Source organism: Pholcus phalangioides, unplaced genomic scaffold, assembly GCF_987345545.1.
Source record: "Pholcus phalangioides strain wild (caught in Gottingen) unplaced genomic scaffold, Ppha-v1.0 ptg000004l_1, whole genome shotgun sequence".
Taxonomy (NCBI): Eukaryota; Metazoa; Arthropoda; class Arachnida; order Araneae; family Pholcidae; genus Pholcus; species Pholcus phalangioides.
The window spans coordinates 36,139,534-36,166,855 of NW_028301597.1; the positions used below are offsets into that span (position 1 = coordinate 36,139,534).

At 37.0% G+C, this 27,322-nt stretch overlaps 1 protein-coding gene across 1 annotated transcript in view; it reads left to right on the plus strand.

Moving 5' to 3' along the window:
- The window catches only part of LOC149087353 (uncharacterized), a 51,556-nt gene extending 24,234 nt beyond the window's left edge, over nt 1–27,322 (plus strand). The window contains exons 4-9 of the mRNA XM_089231421.1: nt 13,756–13,831; nt 15,791–15,946; nt 16,058–16,213; nt 19,550–19,696; nt 19,804–20,215; nt 21,725–27,322. Coding sequence (XP_089087547.1) covers nt 13,756–13,831; nt 15,791–15,946; nt 16,058–16,213; nt 19,550–19,696; nt 19,804–20,215; nt 21,725–23,000 — 2,223 coding nt within the window. The 3' untranslated portion in view covers nt 23,001–27,322. The remainder of the gene's footprint in view (nt 1–13,755; nt 13,832–15,790; nt 15,947–16,057; nt 16,214–19,549; nt 19,697–19,803; nt 20,216–21,724) is intronic.

A 27,322-nucleotide genomic window follows, 5' to 3' on the forward strand; every position in this document is an offset into this window, starting at 1 on the left:
TGCAGAGCGTCTGCGGCGTCTGGAGATATTGCGGTGGCAATATCCATAGTAAACGAAATGTGCGAGCGGGAATGAAAGATTATACACATGTAGAAAATTGTGTTGTACAGGGGGTGGGGATCCGTTGATCAAGATTAATGTAGCTTGAGTGGGACATGCCATCACCACAGTAAAAGAAACAAGAAAAATGGTCACGGTTATTATGGGTGGGGGGGACGGGGGACGGTATAACACTGATAGAACATCAGTGCTTGATTCCCCGTGGGATATATGCGATCTCGTTTTTCTTCATCTTGTAGTTTCTAGACGCATCGCGGGGTTTGGTTCTAGCTTTTTTTTCCTTCCAGTGTATACCCATTGCATCAATCGATGAACTATATTAGAATCAATGTCAACGAGTGAATAATTGAGGATTTCAGTTAATTTTGATGAATACTTCTTATTTACGGTGTACAGCGGGATGTGGTCAAAAGCAGTTTCATCCCATTCCAGCATGAATCGATAAATTTCCTGTAATGATATGCTCATGTTACTCCAATGAAGCATTTTTCGATATTTACTCATAAGATAGGTTCGTTCGAATAGATTTGGATTTTGTCGGAAGTGCAAGTCGGAATGAGGTCATGAATGGAGAGGTTTATCGACAATTGTACGATTGTGAGAGGTTGAATAATCGATATTGCGGAAGCATTGGGAGGGGGGGGGGTTGAAGTCGATGAAGTTGCTGATTCGCCACTGAGAGATAGCGACGACCGTCGTCTCCTCATCATCAATACCTGATGAGAGAGAGAGTCCTCAAGAGAGAGAGAGAGAGTCGTGTACTCTTTGGAATTGGTGCTAACGAAAACTCAGGAAAAGGAGGAATGTGCCAAAAGAGAGAAAAAAAAGCGATTTCATTACGAAATCCGACTTGTGCTATCGAAGTTTGTGCTGCAAAGAATGGAGATGAAGAATCTCAAGGAACGCAGTAAAAGGCGTGAAAGGACTTCATATACTATTCGGATGAGCAAGCAATCCACTAGATTGCTCTCCGAGGTTTTCAAAACTCGGTGTTATTCGAATGCTCGAATGTAGAGGGCAATTCCTTAGAAATGAAAAAGTTTGATTTTTTCCCCCTTTCAACTATAGGTTCTAAAAATTCTACGATAAATCCAAGAAATCCTCAAAAGTAAATCCTGGTGCTTCGTTGACTATTTCTTATTCAAATTACTTCAATTTTGAAAAGTTGTGGTTCATGCCCCTTCATTTTTCAACTACTCACCTCCGTGTCTGGATCATATATGATGTATGAAAATGGCTCTTTTACTTTGAAATTGCACAACTTGGTGACCAGTGTGAGGGAGACATTTCTTATTTTCTTTCAAACAAAGCAACAACTCCGGTCTATTGCTATGGGCAATTTACAACCGAGTGAATTGTGCCGGAAGTGTGAGTGTGTGTGTGCACCTAACAGTCTAAGTGCGCATATAGAGTTGTGTCTGATTTTTCAGTGCTGCCATCTATATTTCAGAAGGGAAGTGAGGGAATTACATTGATTCAATATTTGTACCGTTGTAGACCTATTGTGACAGTGTGATAGACATCTTATTTCATTTTTCATTTCATACCGTGCATCTACAATTTTAAATTTTAGCCATTGCCCCGGATGAGGGGCTGGACGGTGTCGGGTGCTTTATTATGCACATGAAAATTGCAAATGTATTACATGTACAATAATAAAACACATTAAAAAAACATACAGTGAAAATTTATACTAGAGCAACTATAGAAAAATTATAGGGGGAAAAACCAACACACAATAGGAATTAGAGAAAATTGCAAAAACAGAGACAAAAATACAAATAGAAGAAATTCACAAAAGCAATTAGAAAAGAAAAGAAAGAAGGGGGAAAAAAATCCTATAGAGCAAAAATTCGATTGGACCCTTAGTTCTTTCTTCTTTGCCGACCAGACCAGGTGCCGGCCACTGGGACTTCAGCATGGCTCGGTTGGACCCTCAATTCTTCTCTGCCGGCCGGACCAGGTTCCGGCCACTGGGACTTTAGTATGGCCAAGTTGGACTCTCGGTTCTCTCTTCTTTGCCGATTAGACCAGGTTCCGGACACTGGGACTTTAGCATAGGCCCTGGTAGGCTTTTGACTATTTCTCAGAGTGAGAGAGATGATCTTTTTAACTGGTGGACCACTCGGAAAAAAAAGACACTCAAAAACAGAAATCCCCGACCGACCAAAAATGCTGTATACATTCATTTTTCAATATTTTCGTTAAAAAATTAAAATATCAAAAAAAAAAAAAAAATAACCTTTATATCCTTTGAAATCAGTTTCTATTAATTTGAATGCTTTTTTGAGGTTGGTAACAAGAAGTTTCTTTCGGAGAAGTTTTTTGTGCAACCCCCAAAAAATGGTTGATTTTGCGTGTTCCTCCTGTTCAGAGGAACGAACTCCAGTGTATTTTCAAAAAATGTAAATGATGGGTGAATATATCAAATTTTATGAATTAATTCATTTAATAAGAGAGAGAAAAAAACTTTTTTCTTCGTCGGAACCTCAAAAACTCCACCCGTCACCTCAGACATCTCTGCTTCCAAACCGACTTCCTTCCTCTACTCTCATATGCCTGTGAAATCTGGCACCCCTATACTCTCTCCAATATAGACAAATTAGAATCTATTCAAAATAAATCCGCCCGCTTCATTCTTAACTGTTGGTCATCCTCTGCCTCCGTCACTGAGCTCAAGCGCCAACTCAATATGTAACCGCTTTTTACCCGTAGATATATCTCTCGGTTATCCTTCCTTTTTAAAATTCTCCACGGTCATTTTCATATCGACACCTCGAACCTTCTAACTCCGGCTTCATACTTTTCAAAAAGAATTAACCATTCACAAAAAATTGAAACCCATCTTTGCGGACATTTACCGACTGGAACAACCTCCCCCCAAACATTATTGATTGTGAAACAATTTTCGATTTTCTTTGTGACATCAATCATCTCTGTCTAACTTCATCACCGCATTCCCTTGTACAGGCCTCGGCCAATCAATATTGAATAAATAAAATAAATAAATTAATTAATTAACTTTAATTTTTTCAGTGCTTGATTGCTTAAACAAAAATACTTTAATTGAAGTTAATTATGTACGATAACTTTAAATAATATTTTTTTTAAATAAAAATAATTATTATTCAAACATTAAATTTTTTTCAAGACATTAAGTTATTAAGAAAAATTTACTTATTAATACAATATCGAAGTATATATATATATATACATATATACGTTGTGCGAAAAATTATTTACATCGATCCGCACTTATCGACTGAAAAGTGCGTTTCTTTCTTTTTTTTTTTCAAGGTTTAGGCGCAAATAATAATTTTAATTTTGTTTCTTCTCTCACTTTGTCAAACAATAGTGTTCAGTGCATGACTGCTCTTACAACTGTTCACATACACCAGGGTGATCGAAGTTATGTCACTGAATAGGGAGACTAACAGATAAGAACTTGAAAAGTTCTCAGAGAAGGATGATTTAAAGTTAATTTATTTTTATTTTTCGGTCTCATTCGAGCTGGAAGAGATCTCGGCAACGGGATAAGTCCAGTGGCAAAGTTCTGGCGTTCATTCAGTGGTGTTAGACGACGTCTGCGTATAATAAAGGAATAAAACGGTGAATCTTCTCATCCAGTGACGTACTTACAGGGGAGACTTAGTGGGCTATAACCTAGGGCAGCAAGTTCAGAGCGGCAGCAAATTTGAGGAATAAGTGGCCAAGAAAAGTGGTAGAATGGGTGAAGGGTGGTGAAATTTGTATAATTCTCAATAAACCCACCTCTGCCCAGACAACAAGGGACTAGGTGATAGGGTGAGCAAAAGAGCGACCTAGAGAGTTTGCAAACACCTGAGCGAGCAAAAGTGTAACTTAGAGAGTGAGCAAAAGTGTAACTTAGGGAGTGAGCAAAAATGTAACTTAGAGAGTGAGCAAAAGTGTAACTTTTGCTCACTCACTTAACTACCAGGTAAGTGACCCACAGGGCAGTTCCACACCATTTAAGTGTCCCGCGGCCCATTTACAGATCACTCAAGTGACTTGGGGGGATTCACAAATCCCTTAAGTGACCTGCGGCACATTTACAAATCACTCAAGTGACTTGGGGATTCACAAGTCACTTAAGTGATCTGGGGTTTTATTACAGATCACTCAATGGCCCGAGGCACATTCTCACTTCAATTAAGTTATCCGCAGCACATTTTCAAATCTCTTGAGTTTCATGAGCGAATTCACAGATCATCTTCATAGCCCGTGACACGTTTTCGAACCAATGAAGTGGCCTGCACTCTCCAAAACGTTGATCACTTTTGCTTTAGATGCGGGTGTACTTGCAGGAGTGAGGGGGAGACCAAGCGGGTTATAGGGGAGGGGGGGGGGGTGAGTGAATTCGAGGAAAGAGTAGTCAAGAAAATTAGACTAGAATGGGAGAAGGGCGGCAAAACCATAAATGCGCCTCTATTCTCATCCACCCTCTGAATCAAGCCGCAAAAGAGTGACATGGACACAAAACATACACAACTGGACAGATTTTCAGACGCCAGCATCAAGTAGCATTTAAAGGCGGCTTTTTCAGATAAGAAAAAAATCGGATTTTTCCCAACTGTACTTCTTGGAATGTAATTATTCACTGAACAGCCAATACGATGCTTTCATGACCTTTGAAATTCAAAATGAAGCATGAACATCGTTGGATTTTGCCGAGCACAGCTCCAGTCAAAATGCATTGCACATCAATCAAAATGTGATTTCTTTTTTCCTATATATTTCTTGTTTTCTCCCTACAAACTACATCCCGTAAATATTTAATGGATGCACGTAAATATTTAATAGAATAATAAATACACACAATTTCTTCCTATCAAATCTCTATATGTACCGTAATGTTTGTTAATAAATTAAAAACACTACATAAAAACTATGAACTGTGAAAAACAATGTCTTATTATTCTTATAGACATTTCCGGCTTAAAACATTTCCCCGCTAATAAAATTATTAGTTGTGGTTTTTGAAAGACGTTATAAGCGGGATAGACTGTATATAACCGTATCGTACATGAATTATTTGAATAACCATATATGCAATTCGGATAATAATTGAAGGAGCGATTGAAAATGTGTTTATACGCCATGCTAGAAAAATATTTTTTACTAGCTTCATCTGCTGTTTATTTAAAACGCTAATTTCTGAATTAATGCATATTTTAAAAATATTTACATGTATATATTTTCTTTTAGAAAAATTTGCATAGTGAGTTATTATTTTGATAAAATTTATTACAACTAAGGTCAATAAGATTGAAATTCGATACATTAAAATATCGGTTAAAATAATTTTTATTCATTTATTTCTCATGGACCTGAATCATTGAAACCCACTATATTAATTGTCCGATTTAAGTTTCAGTTTCGATAATTACGCGTTCCAATCAGAATTAGTTTCGGTTTCACTAGAGGCATCTATTGCCAATTTTAACAATACTTTTTGATTTTATGTGTACGTGAATGATATTTTTTATTTTTATATTTTCTTCTGACAGAAACAATTTTTTTTTTAATAAATAATGTAATTTATTATTTTAACAATGCTTAAGAAAGTATAGTTCGCTTACAACAAAATCGGATATACTGAAATACCGGTTGATACGATTTTCTCTTCTAACTTCGTGAACCTCAAGCCATGAAACATGCCATGATAAAATTAGTTTTACTTTCCACAGCTTCATCTACCTTTGACTTCAAATGAAACTTTCTCATTTTACGCGTATTGTATTACGTTTTGGTTATACCTTTTTTACTTCCTATCGTATCTTTCAGCCGAAAAATTAATTTCTCAAAAATTTACAGAATACTTGATCATTTTGATAAGTTACGCCCACTTATAAAATAATCGGAGATAGTGAAATATTGGTTAATATGGTGTATTTTTTGTCTTCATGTACATAAATCATTGGAATAACGTTCAAAAACTTGATGTCCGTTGCAAATGTATTTCGTGCTGCTTTATTTATCTTGTTTTGAAAGAAGGAACCAGGGCTGGACGAATTTACTACTGTCCAATATGTCCAGGGCATGTAAAAATTTTGACCGGGCGCTTACTGTGGAAAAAAATTGTATTATTGGCATAGCTAAGGTGATTCACCCCCAGAGGGGGGGGGGGAAAGCTGCCCAAAAATTAGGGGAAAAAAATTAAAATACCGTTTTTATGCTATTTTACCAATTTTTGTAAATTTAAATGCTTTTTGCAGGATGGTAACTCAAAATTTTTTTGGGAAGAAAATTTTTGTGCCCCCTACCCAGTCTTTTGTGCCACCTTCAAAGGTAAATCCTGAGTACGCCCCTGTTCAGCCTCCCCCGTTCACTATACACACCGCCGGTGATTTGCCCTTCCCCCCGTTCAAAGAGCCTGCATCCACTTATGCGGTAAACACGCTCTAAAGATAATACATGTACAGTGAAACATTGATAGAACGATATACTCTACTGATCAAGAAAAAATATTGTTAGAGGGGGGGTTATCGTTATATCAAGAGTTATTCTTATCAGTCGCCGCGAAATTTATGATGTTGTTGGCATCTCTTCTGCATTGGCGTTGTTACTACCACCATAAAATGCAATTATAAGCATTTATTCGAAACAAAAAATTTCAATTGATTAGTTGATTAATAAATTCAGTTAGTTGTTTCACGTTGTAAAGTTGTTTATCGCACAATACTTATGTGCAGTATATAGAAAGTAGCTTCACGGTAACTTCATTTACACATTTAGATGGTAAATTGCGCAAAATACCGATGTTATTAGACACCCTCGAAAGAATAAAAACTGGTAAGGGATTTCAAAATATATTGAAGGTGATTTGGAGAGAAATATAAAAAATATCGTTATACATTGATTTACTGTGATAAAGGATATTGTTGTATCGAAAGGAGTTTAGCATTAGACTACAGGCAATTCTAAAAACAAGGTATGAAAAAGTACCTTTGTAGAGGGATTTATCGTTGTATGGAGTATAGAAATCTCACTGTATTTAACTAGTGTCTCGTACTTCGATTCGTACTTCAATGCGTGAGACCTACTACATCTTTTTATAATTTTTAAGTGATTTTCAATTTTTTTTAAACATGAAGAATTAGTATGAAATTTTTTTTCAGTGTTCATAGCTGCAGGAAATTTTTGTGTAGTTTATTTTTTCCCCTCCTTCCATAAAGAGACTATTCTTCTACCTTTCTTCCAATACAAATGAAATCTGAAAAGCATCCACAAAGTAAGACGACAAACAATCGGACAAGTAATTTCAGACGAGTCGCACTTGCAAATGTTTAATTTTCTTGCATAAAATTCCTGGTTTTCATTATCTCAACTCATTTCATCGTAACCTATGCTCAGCTTTTCCAAAAGGCTTCAGCTTACCTCACCAAGTGATACAGTCGAATGCCGTTTTTACGAATACCGTTATAGCAAAAATCTCGTTTTATCGAACACTTTTCTAATCCCCCAAATACGTATACATAGGAACAATGCTAGGTAATCTGTAATTCCTTTATAAGGAAATTTCGTTTTAATGAAGTGATTGCTCCGGTCTCTTCGCGTTCGTTATCACGAGATTCGACTGCATAGATTCTCAATGTCAGTTTTGCAACGAATTAATAACATAAGTCGAGGTATCATACTGAATAGGAAGAATAGGATGAAGTCATGTATTTATTGTGGCTACGTGTTTTCATTCTGTTGGAATATCCTCGATTAGATGCAGTCATGACGAGGCGAAATAAATGAAAATACAGTCGAATCCCGTTAAATCATTTCGTTACAACGAAATTTCGTTATAAAGGAATTCCATGTACAGTATATGCATTGTTCCCACGTAAACTTATCTGGAAGATTGGAAAAGTGTTCGTTAAAACGAGAATTTTGCTATAACGGTATTCGTTAAAACGGGATTTGACTGCATCATGCATTAGCATGTTGTTTAGCCGTACACAAGTATTTGTGCATTCATCTCACTTATAATTAGTTACAATTAGCAAGACTTACTTTTAGATCAAAAATCAATTTCCCTCCCGCTATCCTTCATGATTGTAGTTTGCTCAAACGATGCATCAGCTTGAACAGTTCATTTCACGAGACACCTGCATCGATTGCAGTAGAAACGTTACAGAAGGTGGTTTTACTCTTCACTTGCGCCATGTCATTGTAAAGCAAAGTGAGCATTTCGAATCCATTGTGATGTGATTTGACCCGTGTTAACAAGGAACGATTTTTCACTCACTATTCATTGCACAGATATTGCGCTGCTATATATCAGCCAAAGTTGTAACTAATTTTACAAACCGGTATACTGTATTTAAAATTCCACAGGCTTGCTTATTAAACGTACCACTTGTTTTATCTTACTATCCATGATAGATTCGACATTGTGTAATTTCAAAGAAGAACCGCTTTTAAAACACCCTGTACAATTTGGAATACCGCATCGAAATACCGAAAGTGTTTCGGATGATCATTGATCATCGGTTTCCTCTCACTCCTCCTACATTTTATGAAGTGTTAAGTCACCTGTTGAACACGAGTTCTTGCGCAAATTTATACATGGGTGGAGCCACGTTGTTTGTCAATTATGTATCACTGACGCATATTTATGGTTGAAGGCTCGTTTTTTCTTGTTTCTACTCTCGTGTATGTATGTATGTACCGTTGATAAAAAGGGAGTACGGCTGCACTACTTTCACGCGATTACCCCGGGAGCGAATAGTAATTAGCGCCCGTGGTGCTCCTTGCAATGTGAATTACGAACGCACTCCAGTAAATTAATGGATTTGTTTTCTGTGGTATATTCCGGAAAGTCAAGCGATGTGATGTTGATAAATGACAGGAATTCCTCCCCCATCTGTCACTCTGACTCAGCCATGCGAGCCAAATAAATACGCGCTATATCGAGTTTACTGCACGCTACTGCTGCTAGTGCTGTGTCAGTATGTGTGCATTTATACTGAATTTAGTAGGCCTATATTAAAGCTCATGCCCTCTCCCACACTGCACTATTCTCTTGCGAATTTTGCGTCCTCGTCGGATATAACGCAAAGTTATTTCCGTATCCGCCATTTTTTTTTCCGTTGCTCTATGCTTATATATGATCCAGACAGAGTTCAGAGAATTAGCGATATGAAATACGAGTATATAAATAACAGCGTCTACTGGTCTACTCGTCTCGTATAGTGGAAGCTCTTGTGTGGGATAATTTCCTCCGTCAGAGTTATTTGAAATTATGAGGGAAGTACTCGACGAAATAGCTGAATTCGTATGATTTCCCGAAAAAGGGGGGGGGGGAATTTCGCATGATTTCCCTCCCGCCATCCTTCATGATTTTTCATAAAAAATTGTTCAAGGGGGGCTCCTACCTTTTAGCATAGTGGAAAAACTATGGTCCAGTAGAAATACCATTAAAAATATATTATTGACCATTGATTAATTTCGAATTTGGTGCCAATGTTTTTAATTGTAAATATACGCAAGTATATTTACATATGTTTTACGTATGTTTTACGTATTTAGTATAGAAATGTGCACTGTCATGTTCTATTTTTATTAAAAAGTGGGCGCTCTCATGATACATTTCTTTATCATCATTTTTTTTTAATATCACAACGTAGAAGCTTTCCAGATTGTTATTCGCTGATTGATTGCCGTCACTTTTTTAAAAACAAACAAGGAAAGTTGGCAGTGGTAGTAGTTAGTGTTATGGTTTGTTTGGCTGCTCCGCACATAAAATTCTTAAAAGTGAAATTTCCTTTTTATAATAAATATTCAGTTAAACAACAAAGTAGGTGAATTATAATGAAGTAGGGGGAAAAACTTGAAAGAGAGGTTCTGCTCAATTGAATTTGTATTTTCTTTACGTGGGTAAATGTTTCGTGTAGGATTTGAAGTCAGAAAGGGACAATTTTTGTGTGTGGAGCAGCCAGAACAACCCATAACACTACTACTCCCGCCAACTTTCCTTGTTCATTTTTAAAAAAAGTGACGACAATCAATCAGCGAACAACAATCAACAGCTGTGATTCCAAGTGACGACAATCAACAGCTTCTACATTGTAACATTCAAGAAAAATGATGATAAAGAAATGTATCATGGGAGCGCCCACTTTTTAGTAAAAATACGTAGAACACGAGAGCGCTCATTTCTATGTTACTGAAAAAAATTATGTTACGCATGTTACGCATGAAAAAATAGCATGACATTGATGTAATTAAATAAAAATTGATTCATTAAAGGGAACTATTTAGTTCATAAAATGAAGAAAAAGATTTGAGATCCATTTATAAATTAAATGAGGAAAATAATTTTTGGACCGACAAAAATATAAATTATTAAGAAAAAATAATTTGCAAAACTAATGGGAGGAATTTAAATATAAAAAATAGTTTGTTAATCGTAAAAATAAATTAAATACGAAAAATAATTTGCGTACCGGCGAAAGATAAATAAATAGAAGGTTTAATTTGTGTACTGCCAAAATGTTTATAAATAGGAGAAATAATTTGGGGAATATGGAAAATAATTTGCGCGGACAGGCAAAAGATGAATAAATAGGAGTAATAACTTTGTACCGCCAAAATATTTATTAAACAGGAGAAATAACCTGTGGACTGGCAAAAAATAAGACAGAAAATAATTTGCGGACCGTCAAAAAAATTAACAAAAAATAGTAAAAATGATTTGTGAACCAGCAAATATTGTGGAAAAATTTGCGGACCAGCAAAAAATAAATAAATGCGAAGAAATGATTGGCGGACCGGCTGACGACAAAAACAGAAGTAACAAATTTAGAAACTATATTATATAGCGGCTACTTATATTGAGCGAAATTTTTTGTGGCCCGGCACTATTCTGCGGACCAGAGATTCAAGAACACCACCCTAGAAGGGGTAAGTACCCCCTAGAAATGCTTAGGGTAGAAAAAAAAATTTGCTTTCCTCACTACTTCACCGAACACCACCCTGGCCATATCACTATATTGCAATTTGCTGCCATTAATGAGATGGGTTGGTAATGAAGGCGCTGTCTATTTGTGGTCGCCTCGAGCTCGTTAGGGAAAAAGGTTGATATTGCTTTCCTCATTGGAAATTAATATGAATGGTACCTATACAAGGTGCATAGGTAACAGGGTGTATGGTTGGTATTTTACTGGTTAATATTAACTTACTTATTAATATTAATAACAAAATACTTGGTATTAACTTACAATCAGAGAAAGTATCCAATTCACATAATTTTTATTTTAATAACTTTACAACCCCTTGAAACATGAATTACACAGCTGAGTACTACAAGTGAATTGGAAACTTTTTCTATTGGAAGTATGCCTCTAGGATCAAAGCGCGGTTCGCCAGTAAAATACCGTATGCCCTGTTACCTATGCACCCTGCATACATGGCAAAAATTGCGTAATGATACTTGAAAGCGTAGTGAGGCTTGCGTATCCCTGGAAATGACTCGAGTAATTAATCTGAATTATTTGAAATCAGTTTTATTAATGATTTAAGAAGCTAGTTAATAAACAGTACAAACAATTAGCTTTCATAATTTCATTCTGATTTATCTTCGAAGGAAACTTCAGAAGGATCTTGTAAAAATTTCGTCGTATCCAGTATACATGCATATCCTGTCAAAATCAATACCGACGAGGAATTGAAAAAATTCGATGAAAAAAATCTCCTTTAAACAATCCCATAGTTATGATGGAGGAAAAAAGATTTTAGATGCTATTAATGGAAAAGAGTTGGGGGAAAAATTTTGTTTTTCTCAAAAAAATGTAATAAAAGTCCGGAGGGTTTTTACAAAAGAAGCAGCTCGGTTATGATTATATATCGAACAAATGCAGTCAGATACGAAAAAAATCTTCAAAAGGATTCCAATGCGTTATTCAAAATATGGGCAAAGAATTTGAAGAGTCGTGTTCGATTACGATAAAACGGCTTCGCGAAATCTTCTTGGATCTGAATTATGAATATGAAATGTCTCACAAAGAATATTTCAATGTGCGTGTTGGTCACGTATTCCTAAACTCAAAAGAAAAGGGACGAAACTTGACAAGAGAACATCGATCACAGTCTTCGTGATCGATATGGAACTTTTGTAGTTCTTCAAAATTTTTAGTTGAAAGAAGAATTCTTTTTTTCACACGTGCGCTGTTTCAGAACACAAATACCGAGCCTTGAGATCATTTTTAGAGTGAAAAATAATGGATAGTCTTCCACACAATATAACCGATAGTTGTGGTGTATCATTCGAGGAATTGACTACAAACCTGTCTAGATTCTAAAGGGTAATTGTAACTGTTCATATGAAGCCTCTTTGAATTTTTGCAAGCAAGTAGCTTGCTCCAAGAATTTGCCCTGATTTTTTTTTTTTTTCTACCATGCACATTCCTCCAAGGGCACAGTCAGAGAAAGCAACAGACCTACAATGGTACAATTATTCAATCATTACACTTCACTCATAGTTTGAAAAATAGATGGCAGCACTAAAAGTCACGCAAAATGTTAGCTTAGATGCAGGTATAAGAAAGAACAACAATTGTTTTCCAACCAAAATCGAGATGCATTTAACATGTATACATACTTCTTTCTTCCGGCGAGGAGGGGAGGGGAATGTTTTCCATCGGAGGGTAAATGCAGTCCTGGATTTCCCCAAAGTGCGGGAATATGTGTGGATGAAAAAAAGCCAAATATAAACACATATTGATTAACAGGTTTTTGTTTCACAATGTAATTTTTTTCTAGAAAAAAAGGGAGGAATTCGGACAATGAAATAGGCGGACAAAAGAAAGAAATTTTAAAAACGTACGAGGTCGTTTGAAGGGACTTCAAAAATGCGGACATGTCCTCATAAATGAGGACTTCTGGTAACCCTATTGCATGTAGACCATAGTTTCCCAAACTTCTTGTTCCCCCTTCATCAGCAATTTTTTCCTTTCATCGCCCCCAAACTCAAGTGAACCCATAGGATCCTATGTTAAGTCCGTAGCTTCTATCGTCCCCCCCCCCTTGGACCATTCCATCGCCCACCAAGAGGCGATATTACCCACGTTGGCAAACACTGATGTAGACTGACATTGTAAGATATCTTCATATAAAAAACAAAAACTTTCCTGACTGGTTGTTGCAAATGTATGCAAAAATGTTTGCATTTTCTAACAAATTTCAAACTATCGCTAATGTTTGTGGTTAATATTCACTTGCCATTTTTAGTAACGCTGCGTGTCGTAAGTTGGCCACCGCAACTATATATATATATACACTATTCCACATAAAAAATAAACAAATAAAAGCACAGCCCGGGAATACATTTCTCTTCTTGTCGATGTGAGAATGAATTCAATAAAACAGCTGGCGCATGAAAAATGAATGAGATTTCTCTCATATTTCCGAAAATACATATTTGAAGAGAATTCGAAGACTGAGAATTCCAAAAGGACTAAATCGTGAATACTTGTATGATTTTCGAATTTATGTTCATGTCATGAGATTTTTCATGTTCATGAAATTATGATTGACGTTGAATTGAAGAAAAAAAAATATTTTAATTATAAAAGTGTTTGTTTTTTCTCTAAGTCTTTCATTTTCAATGATAATACATAAAAAAAATAATCGTTTAAAAAAATTATCCTAAGCTAATCTATCTTTCTCTTTTGCAATTACTCTTAGAATCATCTGTACGTCTTTGGTGGTGAAATAGGTTTTGCATCGACCGGTGAAACTCCTCTTTGGATTTTCGAAATCAGTACGTATTGCAGTATCGTACGAAATTTCTTGTCTGATGCTTTCATGGCCAGCGTTCAATGATTTACAAGCGGTTTCCGGGCAATTTGGTCTACGGCATTTTCTTTCTTACGTTTCGCCCACATCTGTGGCAGGCATTTTCTGAGGTTAAACGCACGTAGGTTCGCTGCGGCATGGGAGTATGGAGCCATTCAAGTATTACGTAAGCAGATTTTCAGCCATTTTTGACCCCTTCTCCCCCTTGTCAGCAAAACACTGACCTCCCTCCCCCTGTCAGCAAAATTTCATCATCAGCTTAGAATATTTCATATCTTCAAAAAGGGGTAGTTGATGACGTATAAGCAAACTTCAAACTTGTCATCAAAAGTCAGCAAATCCGAAACCCCGCCCCCCGATGCTGACGTAATACTTGAATACTTGAATGACCCCTATGAAGCCTTTCTCACTTGCCGCGGACACCTACGTGCGTTTAACCTCAGAAGATGCCTGCCATAGATGTGGGCGAAACCGAAACGACAGGAAGAGAATCTCTTTGACCATGACCTAATAACCCGGAAACAGCTTGTAACTCATATGAAATTTGATTCACATTTTTTCATTATTAATTATTAGGCTATGAATGAATTTACGCCATACACTAGAAATGACTGAGAAAATGTTAAATAATACGAAAAGCAGATGTCAATATCATTTAAACATTTATAACGCGATTCCTCTGTCTATAATCCAAACACATGTAAATTTCTAGTATATCTATCGACACTAATGAAATTCCAAGGGATGTTCGTCATGTTTTATTTATGAACGAATGTAGATCCTTCTACTCGCCATCTAATCTAATGTAGCATAGATATGAGATTAAGAGTGTTATAATATATCTATGTACTTTGGTTCTCAACTGGTTCTAGGGGTGTTCTAAGGGAGACCACGGGTGAAAAGCAAGTGGAAAGAAAGCCATGACAGGTGGTTGGCCGCGGAAAGCTGCAAAAAAGGTTTAGATGTGTAATTAAATAATGATTTTAAGTGAAATTTAGTGGGAAAAATTGTGACTACTTTCAGAACATCACTTTGCCCATTTGATCATGATTATGAGACGGCCCTGCATAAAATGCCCAACAACAGAGATGCTCACTGTACTCTAACGCAGCTCTGAATGCGTGGATCCACCTGGGCACGGGCCGGATGGACTGAAGTGTTAGAAGGACCTTATGACTGAAAGCTGTCACTATGATTCACGAGAGTAAATATGTAAACTAGCAGGGTTCCAATTCGTGAGATAAGGGCTTCGCAGATAGTAATATCACTCGCCTGGGGGAGGGGGAGCAAGATGCTCTTGAGATGGTCTCGAGTACAGGGGTCCTTATTTATGAAATTTTCGTTCACTATTAGTTTACTGAAAAAATCAATTGAATAAGCAGGAAACATCTCGGTTCTGGTTGAGGGCGGAGTGCCTTGAATAAGATGGGGAAAGGCCCATACAGATTTTCTGTTTCTCGCATGAACAAACGGGGGCTCGTGCTCAGGGGCCAAAAATTTTCGGTGCCCATTCAGATGCCAAAATTTACATCATCTTAGGATATCTTGATATTTTGTAAAAATATTAACAGATATTATTAGTTTTTGATCGTCTTTTTATAGAGCACGGGCCTTCCATGCCCTTCTCCCTGCAAGCCTCTGCTTCAAAGAATGCTATACATAAGGAACCTCAAAAAGCCATGTTTGCCCAGGACCCGAACTTGTGAGGAACGGGTTTTGGGGCCATTAGAAGAAAATATGGTCCGGGAGGGGGTGGGGGGATCTTGGATGAAAAGGGGGTTTAGAAACACTGCTCTAATACATCTTTAAAAACAATTTTTTTGTTTTTTATTTTTGATAGGATGTAATTAGTAGTCAAGGTATAGTTTTTTCTGGATAATCAATATATATTTATGTATTATATGTATACATACATATTTTCCAGGTACCTCCGCTTGGCGCAAAACTGGCGGTTCGTCGTCACATCAGCCGTCCGGTCGGAGAGGTCACTCAGCAGTCGTTTACGACGATGCGATGTTCATCTACGGTGGATATCAAGATCTCAGGGGATCGTCGTCTGAACTATGGACTTTTGATCTAGGTTTGATTTTGCACTACCGTATATCAAATTAATTTCTCAAAACTTTCGATTCATTTTGCATTATATGAATGTAAGAAAGTTTCCGAAAAATATTTTCACTTCCGCATACAGCGTCAGAGAGTTGGAGCATGATCCTCATTGCGAGCAACCTGGACCAACCTCCACCGAGACACAGCCATTCTTGCGTCATCTACGACGGCGCGATGTGGATTTACGGAGGTTTGACAGATCTACAACCTAGGGGAGACTTCTGGAAGTGGGACTTTGGTGAGTGTGTAAACTCGTGTGCATAATGTATAATTTATGTATACGTAATTTAGATGGTGCTTCGGTAGAAATTTGCTCTATACGTTAGAGACATTCTTCTCTTATCTTATTTTCATGGGAAAAATAGCTAATAACTTCAAATACACAGTAGAATACCAATAATCTGAGCCTCGATTTACCAAGTTTCGGATTACCCGAGGTACTTTTCACAAATTCATTTTCAAACTTAGGTACAATAAAACAACGTGCTAAGTGCTTAACGTCGTGACAAACTTGTTTTCAGAATGATGTATGGTGTCGAAAAACCTCTACGGGCTGTAATGTCAGACCAGTGTTTCCCAAAACGGACGATATCACCTTTTGGTGGGAGGGATGAAGGAACAGATCAGGGGGACGGCAGAAGCTACAGACAGAACATACGATCTTATGGAGGGGTTTAGCCAAAGGGACAGAAATTTATCTTTTCCAAGAAGGGGTTCGATTATCATTAGTAAAACAAGTTTAGAACATTCCTTTGATTAGATAAACATCCTAAACCTGGTGCTCGCTGAAGCACTTAATAGTGCTGATGATGATGATAGAAGACATTGAGAGAGAGAGAACGGCTTTTTCAAAGTACCGTTTGTAACCTTTAAAAATTTCTACTATAAAAATGGTACAGTATTCCATGTAACTTTACACTAAATCCATTTGATCGCCTTAATGCACTATACAGCAATTTAGGGTAATATTTTATTGATGTAATTTCTATCTTTTATAATTCTGTTTATTTCATTTAATGCCAGAATTTCGCAAGGTCCGAATTATCCGAGGTTTTGGTTATCCAAGTACGCTCCGTATTAGCCCTGATAATCGGAGTTCTAGTGTATCTCTTTTGTTTACTATTAAGGTCTGGACACACATATCCGCACCGTGCCCGACACGTGCGTCGGCCGAGTGTAGGTCATCACACGGTCAAAGAATAATTCTTTGCTAAGCAATGCAGCCGTTCACACATATCCGCACCGTAGCCGAGCACCGTCACCGCACCGCGTCCGCACCGTCACCAACTAGTTTATTTTATATTTTTACGGTGACGGTGCGGTCTCGGGAGAGAGAGAGCGCAGATTTTTTTTATAAAAGAGGAGAGCGCTCATTTATTTTATGTCGCTTCTCAATTTTCATCAATTGCTGAATTATTAATTCCATTTATTTCTTGATTTTAATCAATTTCTGCATTATTACTTTTATTAAATCTGAATTTTCAATAGTTCTGGAATTATTTCTTCCGTTAATTCTAAATTTTAATCTATTCCGAAATTATTTCTTTTATTAATTCTGAATTTTCATTGGTACTGAAATAATTTCTTTCAATTATTTTTAATCCATCGATTCTAAAGTTTTCCTTAATTTCGGAAACGGTTTCTCACATTAGTTTAAAATTACCTCCATTAATTTTTGTGTTAATTCACATTTGTGTAGTTATTATTTTTTTTGTATGGGGGTATTTCTTAGCGTTCGTGTATATTCAGTATGCCGATTCCCTCTTCCCACAAAATATATGAAATCTTGTTAAAGAGAGGGGGTGTCCTAAACATTTTTCGTGCCCCGAAATTGTTTGGACGCACCTGGACCCGCTTCTGTGGTACTAGCGTAATATGTAGAAAACATATGGATAAACATTTTCACAACTTTGATGGGAAAACAAAGTTTAAAATTATGTTTCACATAGCATATAACGAAATTTTGCCGGGGAGATTTTTGTTAAAATAATAATGTAAACTTGGAAAACTAACTGGGTTTAATTTCCGATGCTCTATAAATGAATCATTGTTTTGGTTTTAACATAAATTATATATATAAATAGAAAACGGTTCGAAAATTTTTGGGGTTTTTCTTATGGGAAAATATAGGAGACATTTTAAATTTGGTACTCATATCAGATGCAACATGTTAAGCCATAAATGCTTAACCCATGTCCTGTGCTCCAAATGCGGCCCTCGGAAGCATTTGATGTGGCCCGTGACAACAAAAAACAAAACAAGGCTCTCGAGTGGTCTCGAGCACATTTCAAAATCACTTGAGCGACTAATGGCACACCTCCAGTTCACTTAAGTGGATCGTGATACATTTGCAGATTATCCTATTTGAGTGGTTAGTGGCACATTTCCAGATCTCTCGAGTGGCCCGCGGCACGCTTGCAGATCACTTAAGCGGCACGTGCCACTTCTTTTTAGATAATTTTGGAGGATCGAGACTCATTTCTGGATAACTTAAGAAGCCCGCGAAATATTTCAAAACAATGAAGTGGCCCACACCTTCCAAAAAGTCGAGCACCTTTGTGCTAAATATCTGACAAAGGTGTTTCAGCGACTGGGACTTTGGCAATGAGTGCTTTAAATTACTATCGAATACTGGTGAGGCTTTATCATTGAATCCAAGCCCCGGCAAACTAAACACCCCAATTGTTATTGATTTTAATATCCATTTGCCATCTGCAGAGGAGCCAATTTTCAGTTTAGAAGATTCCGCGAACGCACACACACAAAGAGTAAAAGATATGCTCGCTCTTTCGTACAATATGCTCCTACTGAGCTGAGATAAACTTCTCCGAGGTGTTATCGGAATTTGACACCACCTGCCCCTACAGATGATTTTATTTATGATGGCCGTTGACTCTGAATAATAAAAAAAACGAGTGTGTAGGTGAGGAAGAGAGAGTACCCCTCTCCCCCACAGATTGTTTTAATTTCTATATGACTTTTTTTTCTCTTTCTCCCCTTTTATCACTCCGTAAATAATCTCCTCTCTCCAAACTATAAACAAGAATGCATATAGTCAAAATAAGCAAATGGCCGTCTTTTTATTTCCAGCTGCATTTAAAGATTCTATCCTTTTTTGCGGGTTCATCACATACAAAAAATCTATCGGAGATCAATCCAAAATAAAAACAAAATTAAAATTTCTATAAAAAACACATCCACACACACATATACAGACAGATAAAAAATGTATATACATGTGTAGAAAGAAGTGTGTACAGAAATGTTTAGAACAATTAATTATTGTTAATTTACGCTAGGGTTATTATATCCAAATCACTCTTGTTAATTAATTTACTGAACATTTTGATTACACCGAACCGGCTGCGTTAAAGACTTGAAGCAATCGACACAGCTTCGTAGTCAGCATACGGCAGCGACACGGGCAACACACGGAAAGGTGTGGTCTGAAGAGGAACGAGCCGAGCCACGGCCAACTGACGCCCGAGCTACGGTCCTGGCACGGTGCGGATATGTGTGTCCAGACCTTTATTCGTAATAAAATACCGGGTTTTTTTTAAATATTCTTTTCAAGATATGCAAGAATGGACGAGGATAAAAGTACAGAAAGGGCCCGGGGAACTCTTCGGACATGCAGCAGTGCAAGTGATGGGATACATGTATATTTTCGGTGGAGAACGAGTCGGAGTTTCCGTCAATGAACTCTGGAGGTATCATTTTGGTGAGTAAATTCGGCAAACTGAATTCCTTGTGTATTTTCTCGATTCATCTCAATAAAGTCTTTGGTTTCAACGTATAGCTTTTATTTTATTTTTTTCCCCTTGTCAGCGACTGATACTTGGGAAAGGATAGCTGCTGAAGGTGCCCAGCCTCCCCCGAAATGTCGCCACGTGGCCATCGCCAATCCATTGCTTCCAGAGAACGGAATGGTGGTGCAGATGAAGCGTGATAACAACAGCTGCGATACGAGTTTCCTCCGCGTCGATGAGGACTTCGATACAAACATCAACAGGAAATCTCATCCTCCAAAGTCTCTTTCCATGTGCTTTGGACAACAGCCACAGAACCACCACCATCAACATAATAATCAGGATCACGGTGGCAGTCGGAAACGGACCTTCAAGTTCAGAGTCCATCCTGTGTCGAGGTTATGCAGCAAGAGCACCAGTTCCGATGACGAAGACGAGGAGGAGGATTATCTTGTCGGATACAGCCACTCCTCCGGTCAAGTTAATCTCAGGTATGTGGCCAGCACCGTGATATACAGGGTGAATTTCAAGTAATCCGCCAAACGAAAGGGAGAGGGTGAGAGACTAGCCCATTTCATATATTTTGCGGAGATCCATAGACCCATGCATTATCACAGAATATTCAGGAATGCTGAGAAACATGCCTCTCAAAAAAAAATATCCATAGACACAATTAGAATACACATAGACACAAATTAACGCAAAAATTATTGAAAATTTTTAATCGATGAAAATTCAGAACTAAAGCAAATTTTAAACTGATGAAAGAAATTATTTCAAAATGATCTGCAAACTAATGATAATTTATAATTGGTCAACTAAAAATTAGAAATAATTGTTGTATCCACCAATGAAGATGCAGAGATAGTCAAAAGTCCAGAATTAGTCATCCCACAATTGATGAAAATTCAGAATTAATGAAAGAATAAATATCAGAATTGATCAAATTTCAGAATTAATGAAAGAATAAATATCAGAATTGATCAAATTTCAGAATTAATGAAAGAATAAATATCAGAATTGATCAAATTTCAGAATTAATGAAAGAATAAATATCAGAATTGATCAAATTTCAGAATTAATGAAAGAATAAATATCAGAATTGATCAAATTTCAGAATTAATGAAAGAATAAATATCAGAATTGATCAAATTTCAGAATTAATGAAAGAATAAATATCAGAATTGATCAAATTTCAGAATTAATGAAAGAATAAATATCAGAAATGATCAAATTTCAGAATTAAATGAGATGAAACACGTCAGAGTTGATGAAAGAAGTACTTCCAGAATTGATGAAAACAAAAAAAATCCTCAGAATTGATGAAAGAAAAAACCTCAGAATTGATGAAAATTCAGAATTAATGAGAGAAGTTAATTCCAGAATCAATAAAAATTCAGAATTAATGAGAGAAGTTAATTCCAGAATCAATAAAAATTCAGAATTAATGAGAGAAATAGTTCCAAAATTGATGAAAGAAGTAATTCCAGAATGAAATCAGTTGAAGCTCAGAAACTTTAATTTCTACAAAAAATGTATTTTGGATACATTTATACATTTTTTTACTTCTACTACCGTTAGTGCGGGGAACCAAAAATCGCGGGGCTCGGTTCGACCGCACCTATCGCACAGTCCTAAAGGCAGCTCTGGTTCTGATAGAAATTGTGCCACTTTAGAGGATTTTTTCTTTTCTTTCCAAATATGTGCTTAGTTTGCGTGTAGATATTTTAAAACTTCACAAAATTTAGTTTTTTCAGACTTGACTCATATCCCCTCCCCCTTCTATCCACCATAACTCGAAACCGTTAACGATAAGACGGGGTTCCTACCGTGTTTTATGCTCCACATGAGCTCGCCTGTCAACCCCTCTTCAGATTAGGTGAAATTCACCCTACATGATATCTAGGATTCATATTTCTGTTTAACACTAAGTCATAGTAATTACTGTAATATTCATGCAAAATAACGTGAAGGCTAACCTAACCGTTCAATATTTTTAGGTCACTCCGAGAGAGAATATCGAGCAGCCGCCTCGTTCGTAGCATTTCCAGTGGTAGTTACTCTATCCTCCATAACCAGTCCAACGCCGACACACGGCAGTTCGAACTGGAAAGGCTGATGGAATCTAAAACGAACCAGCAGAACAATCAGTGTCGTCCTAGGCTCACCATTCAGAAATCTCAGAGCTCTGACGCAGTACTCGAATCAGACTGCGACAAGCTCGCCACTGCCAAGCAGCTCAGGCCAAGATCTGAAGTCCTGACCGAATCGACCCAGTCGGGAGTCCCGATATGGGTCGAGAACCCGAACGCCACTCTCAGCCCGACGTCCTGGTCCGACGGGCACCAGTTCTACAGTCACAGTAACTTCTCGCATTACCGTCCAGGAGGTCTGTCGATCGTCAGAGCCGGGGAAGTTCACAACGGGTCGTGCACGACTCCGGCTTCAAGACCGAGCAGGTTATCTTATGACGGTCCGTTGTCGACCGTGAAGGACGTGGAGGAGGAAAACAGCGAGAACGCGGACGAAGCCAACATGCTGGTCGAGCCCAAACAGAACAACGGCGATGACAGAAACAAGGATCCTCAAATTTCCTCAGCTAATCCTACGGAAATGCTGGTCGATCTGGACGTCCCGGAAGTCGACCAGGAACGGGCCAGGTACCCGAGCCGATTTGCTTCCAGCTACACGATGTCGGATCTGAACTCTCAGACGACGACGCCCAGCATCGAGAGTCGGGGGATGCCTCACTCGATGTCGCACAGTTCCGGTTACCATTCCTTCACGGACGACGAAGGTGACAATCACCGCGAATTCGCCGGTTGTCTCAATTCGTCCTCGACGACCCGCAAGGGATTCCAGAGGGATCGCGAGCTCGAGCTCAAGACTTTCACGCCGACAGAGGCAGAGAGACCCCCGCCACTGTCTATCATCGGTAAGGAACGCGCGCGTTCTTGGGACCGCTCATATCAGAGGAAACCGATCAACAGACACAGTTTCTCACCGGGCGGGAGCGTCACGCCGACTTCATTCTGCGGGGCGATGGACACCATTATCCAGGACAAAGAGTCAACGATGACTTCCCCCACTTCTAGGGTTTTCCAGAACGAGCCTTCACCAAACGAACGTCGGAGTCGACCTACGTCGAGAAATTCACACAACCCCAGAGTCGAATTCTACCCTTGGAACTTATGTCTCTATCTTTTTGGAGGACCGGAACAAGGTGCCCCGGGAGTATATCGCCAACCCATATCTATTTGGAAGCTATATGTGTGAATCTCCATTCTGTTTCTTTAATACTCTAACCCAATGGTTCTCAAACTTCGCCACCCGTAGCTCCCCCCCCCCCCCCCATAGTCATTGGCTTTTGTAACTCAAACTGTGATTACATGGTATTTTACTGAATAGGGTGTAAAATTATTGAGAAGATTGAAATATAAAACAGTGTCTACTCACAATGCCACTGTTTCTGTAGCTCTCATTGTTACCAGCCTTCTCGTGGAACATCCAACACTACTGCCTTCTTAGGCGCCGAAACCTAGGGGCCAAGGCCATTTAAGCTCCCACCTCCAATAATTTCTGAAAAAAACAATGCAATGAACCTTCCCTCTTCTCAATACACACTTCAGTCCTGTATATACGGGATGACTAAAAAATTTCAACCCACCAATGTTTTCTTCATGTCAGTGCCGCTGACTGCCTTGTCAATGCAGCACATCTAGTCAATATTAAACGAATGAAAATGATTGATAATCTATCCTGCGTGACCATATAACCCAGGTTGACTCTACATAACATGCAAGAAAAACATGCTAGTTGTCACTGCGTGAACCCATGACCTGTTCTCATTGTCAGTGACAATGTATGTATACTGCATCTCACTTAGAGATATGATAAAAAACAGATGAATGCACATTCATCATAGAGCCTGGAATCTCTAGCTACACAGGAAGTCCATAATCACTGCTACGGCAATACGAGAAACATTATGATCCAGACAGACTAAAACCACACAGAAACATCATAATCACAGAAGCCACTCAGAAACATCATAATCACAGAAGCCACACAGAAACATCATAATCACAGAAGCCACACAGAAACATCATAAGAGAGAGGCTACATCCACACAGAAACTTCATGATCATAGAGACCATACCTTCACAGGAATCTTAAGATCCCAGAGCTTTGAGCCAGCCACACAGAAACCTCGTGATCACATAAGCTACAGCCACACAAAAACCTCGTGATCACAGAAGCTATAGCCACACAAAAACCTTGTGATCACAGAAGCTACAAACACACATAAACATCATGATCATATGTGTGTCTTTCAGAGACTATACCTTTACATGCACCCCATGATCACAGAGCTTACAGCCACACAGAAACCTCATGATCACAGAAGCTCTAGCAGCACAGAAACTCGTCACAGTGGTTGTAGCTTCATAGACATCCTATGATCACAAAGACAAAATTCTATAGAAATCCCTGCGATCACAAAAGCTACAGCTACACAGAAACATCATGATCGCTGAGGCTAAAGCTACACAGAGAAAAAACCCTGCCATCACAGAGAATATACCTTCTCAAAAATCCATTATCACAGTGGATATAGCTTCACAGACACCCTATGATCACAAAGGCTACAACTATACAGTAACCCCCCCCCCCCCACGATAAAGGGTGATGACAAAACTCACAGAGGCTACAGCTACCCAGAAACTCCATGATAATAGAGCCCAGAGGCTATATCTGTACAGAAACCTTAACGATCACATAGGCAGCATAGCAGCCACACAGAAACCCCCATGATGATGAAGCCCATGCAAGGGCTGTACACAGAAACCCCCCCCCCCAATCACAGAACCTAAAAGTCCCCTTTTTAAAGAAAATTCGAGAAAAAATAGTCCAGGAAAATTCTTCTTTTTACACCACTGAGCAGCAGACGCACATGCCAGTGTCTCAGACATGTCTCACGTTGACCAGACACAACGATGTCACCGTTTTACCATGATTCCTACCTCCCCAGGAGCCACGGGGCAAACTTTGAGAACCACTGCTCTAACTTGTGTTTAGGTTACTTTTAATTGTTCTCTAGTCATTAGTTAGCCACCAGAGGGAGTATTCTTAGTCATTTTGAAAGATGGAAGAGTTAAAAAAAGAAGTGATACATATTTGTGTAGCGAATAGCATTATAACCGTATCAAGATGTCCAGTTAGAAACGAGCTGCCATAAGCCATTTATATATTTGAAAAAAAAAATTATTTACATAATAATTTCAGAAAATATTCACAGATTCCGTCGTCTTTGATGAGATAAGTTTGAAAATAATGATAATAAAATATAAAATAAGCCATTTTCGAGAGGAGAAAAAATAAAATGAAATTTTTGATATAATTGATGTACGGTGGATTTTTTTGTTTTTCCATGGATATTTGTATATGTAATTTTTTATATATTATATTTGGAACACTGAGAAAGTATAACACGGCCCTTTTGAAAAGATTCATCAATTATTTTTTGAATTATTGAAGCATTGATTAGTTTGTGATTTCTAAGCTTTGATTTATTTCATCAGGAGAGTTCTTGATTGCACATATTTGTTAGCGTGTTATATATTTTTTTCTTTCTACGTGGTGATCTTAGCATTTACGAAACATTTTAGGAATGTTTTAGAATAATAGAATTATTTAATTGATGATGGATTGTTAGAATGGAAAGTAAACAAGAAGGGAAAGGAATTTATTTTAATATATTACATTTATTAAATTTTATAATTTATAAGATGGATTTTTGTACGGTTTTTCTTTGCAATGTTGTGTGATTTGCTTTATGATGTGATATCGTTATTCTTAAATTTTTATGATATTTTAATAATTTTATAATCATTTTTACTTTATCACTTTTTATTTTTTTTTTCCACAATTTATTTTTCATTTTTCATCATAACTTTTTATCACTTTTTTCATCATAACATTTTACCATTTTTTCATCACAAAAAATTTCCATCATTCTTTCATATTGAATAACTTATAAATTGTTAATTGATTTACTTTATAACTTACATTAAAATTATGCAAGTTTGCTAAATTAGATCTTTCCGATGTGTAAATAAATCTCACATTTAAATTTATTTTTTATATACTCTTTTGTTTTTTTCAATTTATGAAAGTTTGTTGTATTTATTTTTCATCTTTACAGTATCAAGTAAATTAAATTCTTGCAGAAGTATTTCTCAAAAAATAAATTACGTATATAAAAACACGAATACAAAATAAAACACATACATTAAATTTGTATTTCTCTTTTTTTTGGCAATTATTTATATTTTTATATTATAATTTCTCTCAATTATCAAAGTTATATTGAGCATAAACGTATTCTACACCGGTACGTGAATTGATAATTTTTTTTTTACGCTATCCGATAATTATTACAGAGAGATTATACCGGATGTATATGGCGATACAAATGAAATAGTATTCAACAGATGTGAAAATTACGTACAGTACAAGTTCAGATGCCATATTATATAATCGCATTAATGAAAAGAAGAAATCACAAATGTGGAAGTGAAATATAATTTTTATTGTATTTGTATGTAATTTGTGTCAGCCGGGATAGTATTTTGTTCGTTTAATTCTGGATTATAACCAGTGTTAATATTAATTTTGCATGAAGCTCTGAAGTGTACAATTGACGTAGGTGACAATAATAGCGAGTAGTGAATTGTGGTGTCTCTGTATAATTGTGTGTGGGCTTCGATCTTGTATTTATTGCTATTGTACGTTGATATTATACTGTAAATGCTTGTTGATGGAATTTCAGTTGTAATTTATTTTCAGTTTTTTATTTCGAATTTTATTGTCATTAGTTTTTACACCGATTATAGAACCTTTAAGTCGAGTGAATTTTGATTATAAAGTCTTTCATTTCTGTGATAGAGATTAATTACTATATTGTATTATTATGATGTTTTCTTTGTGGTAAATAACGAAATTGTGTTGGATATTTTAGATCTTGGCGTCGATTTAATTTTTTTGTTGTTTTTTTTTTTATAGAAAAGTTATAATTTCGTGAGTAATGTTACTGTTTGCTTTTCAATTCCATAGGGGCCAAAATAATATATTTGTTGTATGTGTGTGCAATAACTTATATATAAAAACAGAACAATGAAATTTTGAGAGGAAAGAAGGCGTGTTCTTTGGTTGTTTTTCTTCTCCATTTGTGTTATAGAAAAACTGAAATAGTTCTTGCCGTTTTTTATGATCGGAAGTAAAGAAGGTATAGAAAAAGAAAATGTTGCATATACAACAGGGGTGGCCAACTTCTCTCTGTTCGAGGGCCAACATAATGTTCGGCTGCAGCGTCATGGAAGAAACCGTTTCAGAATTTATGAAAGAAGTAATTTCAAAATTTTTAAGAATTTATGAAAGAAGTGATTTCAGAATTTTTAAGAATTAATAAAAGAAGTAATTTCAGAATTTTTAAGAATTAATGGAGGAACGAATTTCAGAACTTTTCAGAATTAATGAAAGAAACTCTGTAATTTGCGAATTTATGAGAATTGATGAAAGAAGTGCTGTAATTTCAA